Consider the following 15,000-nt stretch of genomic DNA (forward strand, 5'->3'; position numbering starts at 1 on the left):
AAAGAAAGGTCAAGGTACCACTTTAAACAAACTACAACTTATAAAGGCTTGATAGGGCGTTCATGAAGTCTTGGTAAACCCTCGATAAGATGAATCTATGCTTCAGAATATATTTATATTTCTTTCATCTGAGTGTTTAAAAATCCGTAATTACACGAGAGCTAGAATAAATGTTGTATGAAGTGGGTACCAGAAGTGAGAAATTATATCAGGGAGCAGACTCCTCTGGGCAGCTTGTTTCACAGAAAGCAAACTGCGGTCTAATCCCCCAAACACAATGCAAGGTCATTATCATTCAACCCCAACACACACACACACACACCGGATGCACACCGACACACCAACACAGACATACACACACCGCTTAACTCCACACAGTAGAAAGCTCATTAGCCAGTGGAGTATGATAATGAGAATACGGTCCAGTATTGTGTCCAATAGAACACACATTGCAGCAGTGTAAATGAATGACAGAATAGCACGGACTGTGTGTGTGTGTGTTTGTGTGCGTGTGCGTGTGTGTGTGTGTTTGTGTATGTGTGCGTGTTGGCAGCAGTGTACATGAATGGCAGAAATAGGAGCGACGTGTGGGTGTGTGCATTGCTTTGTGTACAATCGGTCTACCTGCACCTGTCACTGGCTCACTGATCCACCCTAATAGGCCCATTCAGTAGGAAAAGAGGGACAAATACAGCGCAGGGTAAGGTATTCTAAGCGCATAACGGACCAATCACATTCTCTTATTTTCTCCATTGCGTATTGAGGCGAACACAATGGATTCCGTTCACAGTGCGTCTGGCTCTGAAATGGACATGCATGACGTGGGATCGGGATGACATTTCTGCTGGAAGTCAATAGTTCAGAGGCTGGATACTGTATCTGGAAACCTGTTTGGCAGTGTAACAAATGGCAGCTTGTTCCCTATATGATGCACTACCTTTGACCAAAGCCCTATGGACCTTAGTCAAACATAGTGCACTGCATGAGAATAGGGTGCCATTTGGGACGTAGACTTTGCATCTTAAAAATCAAGCTGTTTGTCCTATACCGGGACCCAGAGTGAGAGGTTAGGGGAGGTTTAGAAGGGAGAGTTAGAATAGATTACTGGAAATGGTGTTAGAATAGATGACTTTGAATGGTGTTAGAATAGATTACTGGTAGTGGTGAGGCCTCATATGACCTATTGGGACCCAGAGTGAGAGGTTAGGGGAGGCTTAGACAGGAGAGTTAGAATAGATTACTGGTAATGGCGTTAGAATAGATTACTGGTAATGGCGTTAGAATAGATGACTGGTAATGGTGTTAGAATAGATTACTGGTAGTGGTGTTAGAAGAGATTACTGGTAATGGTGTTAGAATAGATTACTGGTAATGGTGTTAGAATAGATTACTGGTAGTGGTGAGGCCTCATATGACCTATTGGGACACCGAGTGAGAGGTTATGGGAGGCTTAGACAGGAGAGTTAGAATAGATTACTGGTAATGGTGTTAGAATAGATTACTGGTAGTGGTGAGGCCTCATATGACCTATTGGGACACCGAGTGAGAGGTTATGAGAGGCTTAGACAGGAGAGTTAGAATAGATTACTGGTAATGGTGTTAGAATAGATTACTGGTAGTGGTGAGGCCTCATATGACCTATTGGGACACCGAGTGAGAGGTTATGGGAGGCTTATTTTTTTATTTCACCGTTATTTAACCAGGTAAGCCAGTTGAGAACAAGTTCTCATTTACAACTGCGACCTGACCAAGATAAAGCAAAGCAGTGCAACAGAGACAACAACACAGAGTTACACATGGAACAAACAAGTGTACAGTCAATAACACAATAGAAAAAAAAAGAGTCTATATACAGTGTGTGCAAATGGCATGAGGAGGTAGGGCGATAAATAGGCCAAAGTAGCAAAGTAATTACAATTTAGCAGATTAACACTGGAGTGATAGATGAGCAGATGATGGTGTGTAAGTAGTGATACTGGTGTGCAAAAGAGAAGCAAAGTAAATTAAAAAAAATATGGGGGATGAGGTAGGTAGATTGGGTGGGCTATTTACAGATGGACTATGTACAGCTGCAGTGATCGGTTAGCTGCTCAGATAGCTGATGCTTAAAGTTAGTGAGGGAAATGTATGTCTCCAGCTTCAGCGATTTTTGCAATTTGTTCCAGTCACTGGCAGCAGAGAACTGGAAGGAAAGGCCAAAGGAGGTGTTGGCTTTGGGGATGACCAGTGAGATATACCTGCTGGAGCGTGTGCTACAGTTGGGTGTTGTTATCATGACCAGTGAGCTGAGATAAGGCAGAGATTTACCTAGCATAGACTTATAGATGACCTGGAGCCAGTGGGTCTGGCGACGAATATGTAGCGAGGGCCAGCCTACTAGAGCATACAGGTCGCAGTAGTGGGTGGTATAAGGCGTTTTGGTAACAAAACGGATGGCACTGTGATAGACTACATCCAATTTGCTGAGTAGAGTATTGGAAGCTATTTTGTCGAGGATCAGAAGTCGAGGATCGGAAGTCGAGGATCGGTAGGATAGTCAGTTTTACTAAGGTAAGTTTGGCGGCGTGAGTGAAGGAGGCTTTATTGCGAAATAGAAAGCCGATTCTAGATTTGATTTTGGATTGGAGATGTTTAATATGAGTCTGGAAGGAGAGTTTACAGTCTAGCCAGACACCTAGGTATTTGTAGTTGTCTCTTGTCCACATTGTCCACGTTTAGACAGGAGAGTTAGAATAGATGACTGGGAATGGTGATAGAATAGATTACTGGTAATGGTGAGGCCTCATATGACCTATTGGTAAGAGGTTATTACCCAGAGTGAGAGGTTAGGGGAGGCTTAGAAGGAAGAGTTAGAATAGATGACTGGTTATGGTGGGGCCTTGATAGATGATTGACCCAACAACCTGAAGGGAACTGAGGTATTGATGCTGGGGTTGTTTTCATGTTGCGCTTGCACTCACACACAGCATGTAGGGACAAACGCACACACGCCCACACGCACACACACACATGCACACAGGATCACGGTTCATACAACTCCCCCACATGACTCTATAGGTTTCATGTTCCATCTCACCCACACACATCTCTCTTGCCATCTGAGAACTCTCTCTCTTTGCTTCCTCCATCTTTCTTTCCCTTTCCAGCCTCCTCCTTTTCATATTTACATATCTGGTGCAGTAATGTGCACCAAATCCCTTATTTCCAAAACATCTATCACAAAAACTTCTCATCTATTCTCCATCAGTCCCCCATCCCTCCATTTCTCTTTCTCCATCCCTCCCTCCATCTCTCCAGTCAGTTCCACCCCCCCATCCCTCTGTTCCAGGTTTAGCCTGTACACAACCTCACACTACCTACCCTATGACCAGAGCATTTTGGCTTCATCCGTCTATTCTATCCCTTCCCTTTTTTCAGAGGCTCAGAAAATAAACATGCCTCCCTCCCTCTGTAGTTGTCCTTATATATATATAGAAATGTATAAGCATGGGGTTTCCATGCCAACCGTATCAGCCTCATTCAGCCTCATTCAGCCTACAGTTCTGTGTTCACTGTGTGTGTGTGTGGGGGGGAAGCAAGTGAGAAGTAATTACTAAGAAAAGAGAGAAAACAGTCCTATATGTCTTCAGTTTTCATCTCTTCACATCTCTCTCTCTCGCTCTCTCTACCTGTCCTTCCCTCTCTCTAATAGGCCTTTAACATGTGTTTTTTCCCTCCTGACTTGTATTGTTGTCCTGGGCATGTGTCTCATCGTCCCTGTCAGTCCCTGTCAGTTCCTGTCAGTTCCTGTCAGTCTCAGTGTTGGTGCCCTCTGTCTATCTGTCAGTTTTTAAATAGGGTAATTATATGTTGAGTAGAATCCTCTTCCTCCCTCACACCCACACACATATTCTGGATAATTTCATAACCCTATCTCTCTGTGTGTTACACATTCTCTCTCTCCATCTTTCTATTTCTGACTCTCTATTCCTCTCGGCCTCTATTTACTATCTTTTCTGTGGTTCTTTTTGAAGTGTGCCTATTGCTGTGGTCTTGCCTTTCTCTCTTTTCAAGAGAACCATTTTCAGTGAATTACCTTTTTCTCTCTCACTTTCCTCTGAGAGGCTTGTTTCTCAGATGAATGTCTGTTTGCAAACCCCAAGCTGACCTTTGCTAACAGCCTCAGACCTTTGTAAAAGACCATCTCACAGTCAGTGGTTGTTTGAATTCAATCCTGTTTGATTTGAGTTGTTTTCATGTGATCCATTAAACCGAGTTCAGGGGGTTCACAGAGACACAGATGTATTTTAGTCTCCCTCTGATTTTGACACAGTACTAAACAGGTACATAGAAGACATCGATATCGTTTGAAGTCTTCAAAACTGTTTTTAATTGTTACCTGACTAAATCCATCATGTAACAATTAACTCATTGTTTTATTTTAATTTAATTTTACCTTTATTTATACAGGTTTTTTCTCATTGAGATAATCTCTTTTCCAACTCATTAGGATCTGGGGCACCACGAGAGCGGTTTTTAAAGAGTTATCATCTCCCGAATTAAACTCTAAAAGGTCTTTACCAATCACATTTGTATAAACAGTCAACTTATTAATCATAACCTTGTATTATATCAACATTGTGAACAGTCGTAATCTCCTTGCATCTGCAAAAACCTGGGCCTGACTTATTATTCAATACTTCACAAATTGGTTTAATTATTTATTTACTAGCTAATTAAATGGGAACACAGAATAAACGCTTTGCATCGGTTATTGACTGGAGATGTAATACGCTGAAAACAGATCCCTAGCAGAACGTCAACAACATTGATGCTTGTTAAAGAAGAGATGGAGAGGGAGAGAGAGAGGGACAGTGTCACATTCTTATCTGTTTCACGTGTCTTTGTGCTTGTCTCCACCCCCCACCAGGTGTCTCCTATTTCCCTCCATTATCCCTTGTGTATTTATACCTGCCTTTTCTGTTTATCTGTTGCCAGTTTGTCTTGTCCCACCAAGTCCTACCAGTGTGTTCCCTGTGCTCTAGTTTTGTTTTTCCTAGTCTTCTCAGTTCTGACTTTTTTGTCTGCCTTGACTTCCGTTTTGACTGCCGCGTGTACTATAATAAACTCTGAGACTCGTACTATCCGCCTCCTGTGTCTGCATCTGGGTCTTAGCCTGAGCCGTGATAGTACGAACTGGCCATGACTGACCCAGCAGGCTCGTACCAGCTCCGCAAGGCTCTCTACTTCCAAGGAGCCACCATTGGAAGACATGGGGAGTTGCAATGCCTTATGGAGAGACTCCATACCATGGCAGAACACCATGACCATGTGTTCGACACATTGCTGGAGCACTGCAGATTCCCAACTAGGCAGCAAGTCACTACAGTAATTCCCCAGACTCTCAGCAACCCCGCCACCAGCGGCATTTCTTCCCAGCCTACCCCGGTGTCCCAAGAACCTCGCTTACCTCCTCCAGAGGCACTACGCTGGAGATTCTGGAACCTGCCGTGCGTTTCTCTCCCAGTGCTCCCTCATCTTCAACCCGCAGCCTTCTTCGTTCCCCTCGGACCGCTCAAAGATAGCATATTTGATAACGCTGATGTCCCGGAGGGCACACGCCTGGGCTAAGTCGGTGTGGTAGTAACAGTCCACCATTTGCCTCAGTCTGGAGGAGTTTGTGGCGGAAGTAGGTGAATTGTTCAATTCTCCGATGTCCGGGAGAGAGGCTGCTCGTAAGTTGCTCCAACTACGGCAAGACTCCCGTAGTGTGGCAAACTACGCAGTGGATTTTTGCAAGTTGGCGGCTGAGATTGCCTCAAACCCGGGAGCCCTGCTAGACGAGTTCCTTCAAAGATTATCAGTGATTAATGACAAGCTTGCTGCCCGGGAGCTGCCCATGGACCTAGACTCCCTCATCTCCTTGACCAGAGCCCAAGCTACTGGGAAAGGCTAGATTGTCTCCAGATGAAAGTTTATGCAGGTTGAGCACCAGGAGCTGTATGTATTGCGAAACTACAGGACACAATATTTCCACCTGTCCATTAAAAAAACCTCATCAGTAAGTACGAGTTCTCTGGTGAGCCATACAGGGATCTCCCATTACTCGTACGCATCTCCATACCACCCTGTTATGGGGTGACCAGGCCAAATCTCTCCAGGTGCTCATTGGCACTGTGGCCGACGAGAGCTTTATCGACACTCCATTGGTGTCAGAGCTGGGAATCTCCAATCAACTCCTCTCAATGTCACGAACCCCGCTTCCTGAGTCTGTGTTTGCCTGTGTTTCTGTCCTGGAGTGTGTTTCCGGTGTCCTGGAACGCACCCTGTCTGGTTGCCGGGCAAATTAGCTTGTTGGGAGATCGATGTTCACCCGCACCTGTATCCCATCAGTAATCTGCACACCTGTCCTGATCATCACCTCTCCCCTTCAAAAGCTCTGACCTGACATCCATTCCCTGCCGGATCGTTAGCCATGAACAGTATGTTGTGCCATAGTATCAGCCTCAAGTTGGATAGAATTTGTTTTGTTGTTTTGTACGTCTTGCTTGCCTTCAACTTACCTCCGTTTGTTCTGTCTTCAGTTACTCACCCGGATCATTTACCCCATTCCCGCCTGGTCATCGGAGGATTCCGCTTCCCCATTGGATCCACCTATTTACTCCCATCAACTCACCACCGCTGCCCGCTACGCCACCTGGATGTATCTACCCACTCACATTCACTTGTAAATAAATACTCACCTTCTTCCTACTCTCCTTGTCCTGGTCTGCTTCTGGGTTCGATTTTGAAGAATCGTGACACTCAATTCCCATGGACTTCAGAGCACTGGATGGGCGCTCTATTGGCAGAGTCACCCGCAATACGGTTCTTATCAACCTACGAATCAGGAAATGTAAGCAGTTCCTGCTCATAGAATCTGTCAACGTGGTTTTGGGGTATTCGTGGCTCCACAATCCCCTGATCGACTGTGCTACTGGGTCTATCGTTGTTTGGAGACGGTTCTGCCATGCACAGTCTCTTAAGTTGGCAAAGTCTGCCCCGGGACGTCTTCCTGCAGGCTTGGGAGAAGCCTTGGATCTCTCAGCCATTCCTGCAGAGTACCTGGAGTACCTGGTCCGGGAGTTCTTCAACAAGGACCGCGCTACGTCTCTCCCCCACATTGACCCTATGACCGTGCCATTGACCTTCTCCTAGGCACTACACCACCTCGGGGATGGCTTTACTCCCTGCCGAGTCCGGAGACCAAGGCTATGGAGGAGAACATTGAGGACTCTCTCACTGCAGGTGGTATTTGTCCATCTGCCTCACCCGCAGCCCGTGTATCGACGACCGGGGCATAAATGACATTGTGGTTAAAAACCGTTACCCTCACTCATCTCCTCGGCTTTCGAACCTCTTCAGGGAGCGACCATCTTCTCTAAGTTGGACCTTCAGAATGCCTACTATATGGTTTGCATACAGGAAGGAAATGAGTGGAAGACTGCAATTAACATGGCTAGCGGGCACTATGAGTACTCGGTTATGCCATTCGGACAAACTCCAGAACATGCTCCAGAACATGCAGAACCGGTTCGTGTCTGTCTACGACATCCTTGTCTTTTCCCATTCAGCTCAAGAGCATGTCCTCCACATCCGACAGGTCCTTCAGCGTCTCCTGGAGAACCAGCTTTTCGTTAGAGCAGAGAAGTGTGAATTCCATTGCTCCACCATTTCCTTCCTAGGATATGTCAGCGCTGCAGGACATATACAGATGGATGCAGACAAGGTAAGAGCAGTGGTGCATTGGCCTCAACCACATCCAGAGTGCATCAGCATCGTTTCCTGGGGTTTGCGAACTTCTACCGCCGCTTCATCTGTGGTTACAGCACCCTGGCATCCCCCCTCTCAACACTCACCTCTCCCAAGGTTCCATTCACGTGGTCTCCAGCAGCTGACCGGGCTTTCTCAGACCTCAAACATCGATTCACCACAGCCCCCATGTTAATCCATCTGGACCCATCCTGTCAGTTTGTGGTGGAGTTCGACGCCTCGGATGTCGAGGTGGGGGCCATCCTGTCCCTTGCGTTCTGACCAAGACCAAATTCTGCACCCTGCGCTTTGTCTCCCATCGTCTTACCCCTGCTGATAGGAACTATGATGTGGAAAATCGAGAACTCCTCGCCTTCAAGATGGTGTTGGAAGAGTGGAGGTACTGGTTGGAGGGCGCAAAATATTACATCAGAATGTTGATGCACTCTCACATTTGTATAGGTCCACTGCTACTCTGTCTGACCCCGAGTCCATACTCCCTATCTCCTGTCTAACGCCTGCAGTCATCTGACGTATAGAGAGCCTTGTCCGTAAGGCACAGCATTCCCAGGGGGGTCCGGGTAACTGGATGTTTGTCCCAGACTCTGCTGTACCCCAGTCCTGGAGTGGGCACATTCCTCGAGACTGACCTGCCACCCAGGCTACCGTCGGACCCTGGCTTTCATCCGACTACGCTTTTGGTGGCCTTCCATGGTTCCTGATGTCTCCGCATTTGTTGCCGCCTGCACTGTCTGTGCACAAAATAAGACTCCACAGTAAGCTCCAGCTGGCCTTCTATAGCCACTCCCTGTTCCTCACTGCCCCTGCTCCCATATATCCCTGGACTTTGTTAGTGGTCTTCGTCCGTCAGATGGCAACACCACGATCCTAACAGGGGTGGATAGGTTTTCTAAAGCCGCCCATTTTATTTCCCTTCCCAAGTTGCCCTCAGTCAAGGAGACGGCCCAGCTCATGGTGCAGCACGTCTTCCGGTTCCATGAACTTCCTGTCAACATGGTCTCCGATCGTGGTCCTCAGTTCTCGTCCCGGTTCTGGAATGCGTTCTGCACCCTCATTGAGTCGTCGGCCAGCCTGTCCTCTGGTTTTCATCCCAAATCTAATGGCCAGTCGGAGCGAGCCAATCAGGACCTTGAGGCGGCTCTTCGTTGCCTCATCCCTGCCAATCCCACCACCTGGAGCCAGCAACTCATGTGGGTGTAATACACCTGTAACACCCTTCCCTGCTCGGCCACTGGGATATCAGCCCCCGGAAGAAGTCAGCATACCCTCTGCCCAGACGTTCATTGGCCCCTGTCGCGGTACCTGAGCCTCTCTTCTGAAGACCACATCCAAGTATCGGCGACAGGCGGATCGCCACCGGACCCTGATCCCCGCTGTCGGCTCAGTCAGAGGGTATGGCTTTCCACTCGGGACCTGCTTCTTAGCCCCTCTGCTGTTCATCTTTTGTTGCCCCGCACCCTCCGTATACATCTCACTTTTCATGTGTCTCAGATAAAACTTCTGTCTCATAGCCCTTTGTCTCCTGTTTCATTCTTAACCCATCATTTATACAGCTTGCTCAAAAGGGGCAGTTCCTGCAGGCTGGCTCTATGTTAGATTGTTCCAGTATTAGTTTGGGAACGTGTTAGAGTTTCAGCGGGGAAAAGTCTGTTGAAACAGAGCATTAATTTGGTGAATCTTGAGAGCGCAGACCTTGTTAACACCAAGGTGAGAAGGGGTCTGATTGAAGTCATTCATTGCAAACCTGATCTGACCTATTTGGATTTTCGTGGACGGTCATGACACTGTCCAACTAACTCAGACAACTCAGGCAGAAAAGCCACTGCCTCGGTGGCTCCATTTTGATGCTGAAGTAAACGAAGTAGATGAGAACTGATGTAGACTCTCCAAAAGCAAGTCAAAACATCCTCAAAGAAAGACAAATCACCCCCTAAATCTCATCAATAATTTCTAAGCCTGGATAGATAAATCACATTCACTAAAGTATTTATATGGTTCATTGGTCTGTTATTACTGGGTACGTTACAATTCAAAAGTAGGTTTCACCACATCATCAAAATACATAATTACAGCTGGTATGATGCATTTAGCTTTATATTATGCAAAACGCAGCATCATATGATTCAAAAATGTAACGATGTGTGCTATAGTTGCGAAGTAAGTTCAGGGAGTGAGTGTTTTAATAAATAAACAGAATATAATACAAAACAAGAAACACAAACAACGCACAGACATGAAACAGAAAGAGAAACAATGACGCCTGGGGAAGAAACCAAAGGGAGTGACATATATATTGATTTGATTTGATATATAGGGCAGGTAATCAAGGAGGTGATGGAGTCCAGGTGAGTCTGATGACGCACAGGTGCGCGTAACAGTGGTGACAGGTGTGCACCATAATGAGCAGGCTGGTGACCTAGAGGCCGGAGAGAGAGCACACGTGACAGTACCCCCTCCCCGGCGCGTTCGGCTCCAGCTGCAGGACGCCAACCAAAGGGACGATCCCGGGGATCCGGAGCGGACCGGTCGCCTCCACTGATGCGCAGAAACCTAACGAACTGGCTGAGGCGTGAGAGCCTGATGAGCCAACTGAGACCTCTCTGGTTGCCTGGGTCGAGGAATAGGAACCTGTTCACCCGCTGAGGCATGAGAGCCTATAGAGCCAGCTGAGGCATGGGAGCCTATCGATCCCGCTGAGGGATGGAAACCCGTTGAGCCAGTTGAGGCAGTCATTCTGTAACGATGTGTGCTGAGAGGTGGGAAGCAAGTCCAGGGAGTGAGTGTTTTAATAGATTTTAATAAATAAACACAACATAATACAAAATAAGAAACACGAACAATGCCCAGACATGCCACAGGAACAGAAATAATAATGCCTGGGGAAGGAACCAAAGGGAGTGACATATATAGGGCAGGTAATCAAGGAGGTGATGGAGTCCAGGTGAGTCTAATGACGCGCAAGTGCGTGTAACGATGGAGACAGGTGTGCACCATAACGAGCAGCCTGGTAACCTAGAGACCGGAGAGGGAACACACATAACAAAAATGCATCCTACCAGCTGTATTTATCTATTTTAAAGTTATATATCTTGAAAACTTGACTGCTGACATGCAAAACATTTTGGGACTAAATCAACAACGGACTAATAAAACAAATGCCAAAATATAGTTTTAGGTGGAGTTTTCCTTTAAGTCACATCTGACAAAGCTCTTATTTGACTTGCCAAATGTCTCATTGTCTCAAACAGTGAGTCTTTTCAAGGTTGAGTAGCCTCGCTATCACCCTATTCCCTATGTCGTCCACTACCTCTGACCAGGGCCCAGAGGGCACTATCTAGGCAATGGTTCCATTTGAGAAGCAGCCATGGACGTGACGTCAGATTCACATGCTGTAGGAAGCCAATTAACAGCTGAATCAATCATTGAGAGACGGGCCTGGAATAAGATGCTGTAGCGTTCGCAGTCAGACCCAGTGCCGCTCAGAATAGAGTGGCTAAAACGGTCATGTTTCCCTGCTCTGCGTGATTTTAATGGATCTACTGTACCTATTGAATATTGAAAGTAACACTGCCTTGATCGGCTGTGTAGCTGAACAACGCAGCTTGAGGAAGACTTATTGAGTTGAAACATGTTGCAGTTATGCGCCCTGATGTATTGTAATGTGTAGGCTTGTTTGAGATATACAAAAGTCAACTATCACCATGGACCAGGAGCTAGCTTTCAGTCGAGTAGTTGGTGTGACTAAAAACCAGGGCTCAACACCAGCACTTGGATAGAGAATGCATGCATGTACCCAATGTATAGAGAACTATAACAACTAGTGTCAGGACCCTGAGCATTTAGTGAGCTTCACAGAGTTATTTCTACCTACTGTCCTGCATTGTACTAGTGGTGGTGTCATCATATCAAATCAAAGTTGATTTGTCACATGCTCCAAATACAAAGAGAAATGCTGACTTACTTCCTTAACCAACAGTGCATTTTGTCATTACACTGTATACATGTGTATCCAACCAGCTGTAACTATTACATGAACGGCATCACACTATTCAATAGATAGGTGTCTGAGGTTGTGTGTACCACAGTGGAAATAGATGTGCATTAAAGGTGGTGTTCCATACCTTGGCAGCCATGACCATGGAGGAGCCTCCTCGGATGCCCAGGATGGGGATGTGTGTCTGGGCAGAGATGAAGTCCAGGATCTGGGCGATGGCCTCCTGGTCCGTGTCGTCCCCGAACACCACCCCCTGCAGCCAGGTGTTGGTCATCAGGGTGCAGATGCGGTTGATGATACTCTTGGGGTCCGTGTCGTTCATGGTCTCCAGTTGGACTTTGGTAGGGTGGGGAACATGGAGGAACTCCTCTTTCTCCACGTAGGTGGACGACACCTCGCTAGAGTTTCCCACCAGGATGACGGCGATGCTAAGAGAGGAGGCCACTTTGGGAGGTAAGGGGGCACAGGGGGCCGGGCGGGGGATACTGGGGGGTAGTAAGGGGAGTAGTGAGGGGGGATGAGGTTTGTGCCCCTCTGGCCTCCTTTCTCGCCTCCTGCTCCTCCCGTCCCGGGTGCACCTCCTGGTGCTCCTCCGCCCTGGCCAGCTCCGCCCCTCCCAGGCGACCGCGCCGACTCGCAGATGGGCAGAAGGAATAGGGAGAGGAGGAGGAGAGAGAGGGAGAGAGGGAGGGAGAGGGAGGGAAGGGCCAGGCGAGGTTGCTGATGAGGGGAAGAGCTGTGTTCGGGAGGAGGAGGGGGGAAGGAGGAGGTGACGCGCCTGTCCTGGAGTGGGGAGGGGGAGAGGAGGCTGACAAGCATCGTGGAGGAGTGTAAATGCAGTACCTGGAGGGAGGGAGGTAGGGAGGGGAAGAGAGAGAGAGAGGATTAATATCATGTACAGTAAATATGATAATACCAGCAGGAGTTGGGACTGAAAAGAGGTACTGTATCATAATAATACCATGACTGCTACAACCGCACACAAAGAAAACAGGATCAAATGACGCACATAGAGTATTGTTCACATGGTGAAATGGTATAAATTTAGATATAATGTCTAGTGACGCTCAACAATGCTTAATCCACCACTCTATTCTAGTGATTTCCTTAGAGGGACCTTGTGGCAGACATCAAAGACAGTTTGGAGTGTGTGTGTGTGTGTGTGTGTGTGTGTGTGTGTGTGTGTGTGTGTGTGTGTGTGTGTGTGTGTGTGTGTGTGTGTGTGTGTGTGTGTGTGTGTGTGTGTGTGTGTGTGTGTGTCCGTGCGTGCGAGCGTGTGTGCGTGTGTGTGTGTCCCCGTGCGTGCGTGCGAGCGTGTGTGCGTGTGTGTGTCCACATGCGTGCGTGCGAGCGTGTGTGCGTGTGTGCGTGTATGTGTGCGGTGAGGAGACCGACAGCGCCGGGTGTGTTTTGACAGATTGACGGGTTCCGAGCTTCATGGACTGGCTGCCAGGTTAAGTGACCATCAGACACTCACAGACTGAGACTGATGCTTATTCTCTCCCCTGTGCTCTCTAGCTCTCTCCATCTCTCCTTCTGTCTCTCTCAGTCTATCACAATCTCTATTTCTCTACTGCTCTCTTTCTCTTCCGCTCTCTCCCTCTTTCTATCTATCTATCTCTTTCTTTTTTTGTTTTGTTCCTTTGAACAGTATCTGCCTCTCATTGCCATTAACCCCTCCCTCCCTCCCTCCCTCCCTCCCTCCCTCCGTCCGTCCCTCCCTCCCTCCCTCCCTCCCTCCCTCCCTCCCTCCCTCCCTCCCTCCCTCCCTCCCTCCGTCCGTCCGTCCGTCCGTCCATCCCTCCCTCCCTCCCTCCCTCCCTCCCTCCCTCCCTCCCTCCCTCCCTCCCTCCCTCCCTCCCTCCCTCCCTCCCTCCCTCCCACCCTCCGTCCGTCCGTCCCTCCCTCCCTCCCTCCCTCCATCCCTCCCTCCCTCCCACCGTCCCTCCCTCCCTCCCACCCTCCCTCCCTCCCACCCTCCCTCCCTCCCTCCCTCCCTCCCTCCGTCCCTCCCTCCCTCCCTCCCTCCCTCCCTCCCTCCCTCCCTCCCTCCCTCCCTCCCTCCCATCCCCCTTTAACCTCTTTGAAGTCAATTGCAGACCTATTATTTCCTGCTCCTTTTATTAACAGCAATGCAGAGAGAAATAGGGAGAGAGAGAATAGAAAGAGAGGGAGGGGACAGTCAGGGAGAAACACAATTAGTCACAGCTTGATGTGAAACATTTGGTTTCTGACTCTGTGTGTGTGTGTGTGGGGGGGGGGTGTATGGGAAGAAGTCAAATGACAACGACAGAGCATTTTCATTTATATAGAGATAGAAATGGGTATCCTTAATGTAGCTATACTTTAATGCTTTTTAAGAGGCAGATGGAGAGAGGAGGAGAGAAACACAAAGAGAAAGAAAGAGAGATAGGGACTAGGAGACAGAGAGACAGAGAGAGATAGGGACTGGGAGACAAAGAGATAGAGAGACAGAGAGAGATAGGGACTGGGAGACAAAGAGATAGAGAGACAGAGAGAGATAGGGACTGGGAGACAAAGAGATAGAGAGACAGAGAGAGTTAGGGACTGTGTGACAAAGAGATAGAGATAGAGAGACAGAGAGAGTTAGGGACTGGGAGACAAAGAGATAGAGAGACAGAGAGAGATAGGGACTAGGAGACAAAGAGATAGAGAGACAGAGAGAGATAGGGACTGGGAGACAAAGAGATAGAGAGACAGAGAGAGATAGGGACTGGGAGACAAAGAGATAGAGAGACAGAGAGAGTTAGGGACTGGGAGACAAAGAGATAGAGAGAGAGAGAGTTAGGGACTGGGAGACAAAGAGATAGAGAGACAGAGAGAGTTAGGGACTGGGAGACAAAGAGATAGAGAGACAGAGAGAGATAGGGACTGGGAGACAAAGAGATAGAGAGACAGAGAGAGGGACATGCAAAGGGGGGCAAAGAAGAGGGAGATGAGAGTGAAAACAGGGAGAAAACAACTAGGGAGAAGTAAGGGAGTAGAAAGCAGAGAAAGGAGGAATGAACATGGAGAGCGAGAGAGACGAGAAAAACCGGGGAGAAAGGGAGGAGAGAGAAAACAGAGAGAGAAATGGGGAGAGAAATAGGCAAAGAGATATCAAAGGGGCCAGAGGGAGAGCAAAGCAGAGGGGTGGAGGGAGAAGTAGCAGAGGAAAAGGGGGTAGCTAATGTAGTCTGTTACTACAAATGTCC

At 48.0% G+C, this 15,000-nt stretch overlaps 1 protein-coding gene across 1 annotated transcript in view; it reads right to left on the minus strand.

Moving 5' to 3' along the window:
• LOC109884513 (glutamate receptor ionotropic, NMDA 2B-like) overlaps positions 1–15,000 on the minus strand; it is a 125,339-nt gene that overhangs the window by 87,582 nt on the left and 22,757 nt on the right. The window contains 2 exon segments of the mRNA XM_031832169.1: positions 11,913–12,245; positions 12,248–12,628. Coding sequence (XP_031688029.1) covers positions 11,913–12,245; positions 12,248–12,628 — 714 coding nt within the window.

Source organism: Oncorhynchus kisutch, linkage group LG1 (assembly GCF_002021735.2).
Source record: "Oncorhynchus kisutch isolate 150728-3 linkage group LG1, Okis_V2, whole genome shotgun sequence".
NCBI classification, from domain to species: domain Eukaryota; kingdom Metazoa; phylum Chordata; class Actinopteri; order Salmoniformes; family Salmonidae; genus Oncorhynchus; species Oncorhynchus kisutch.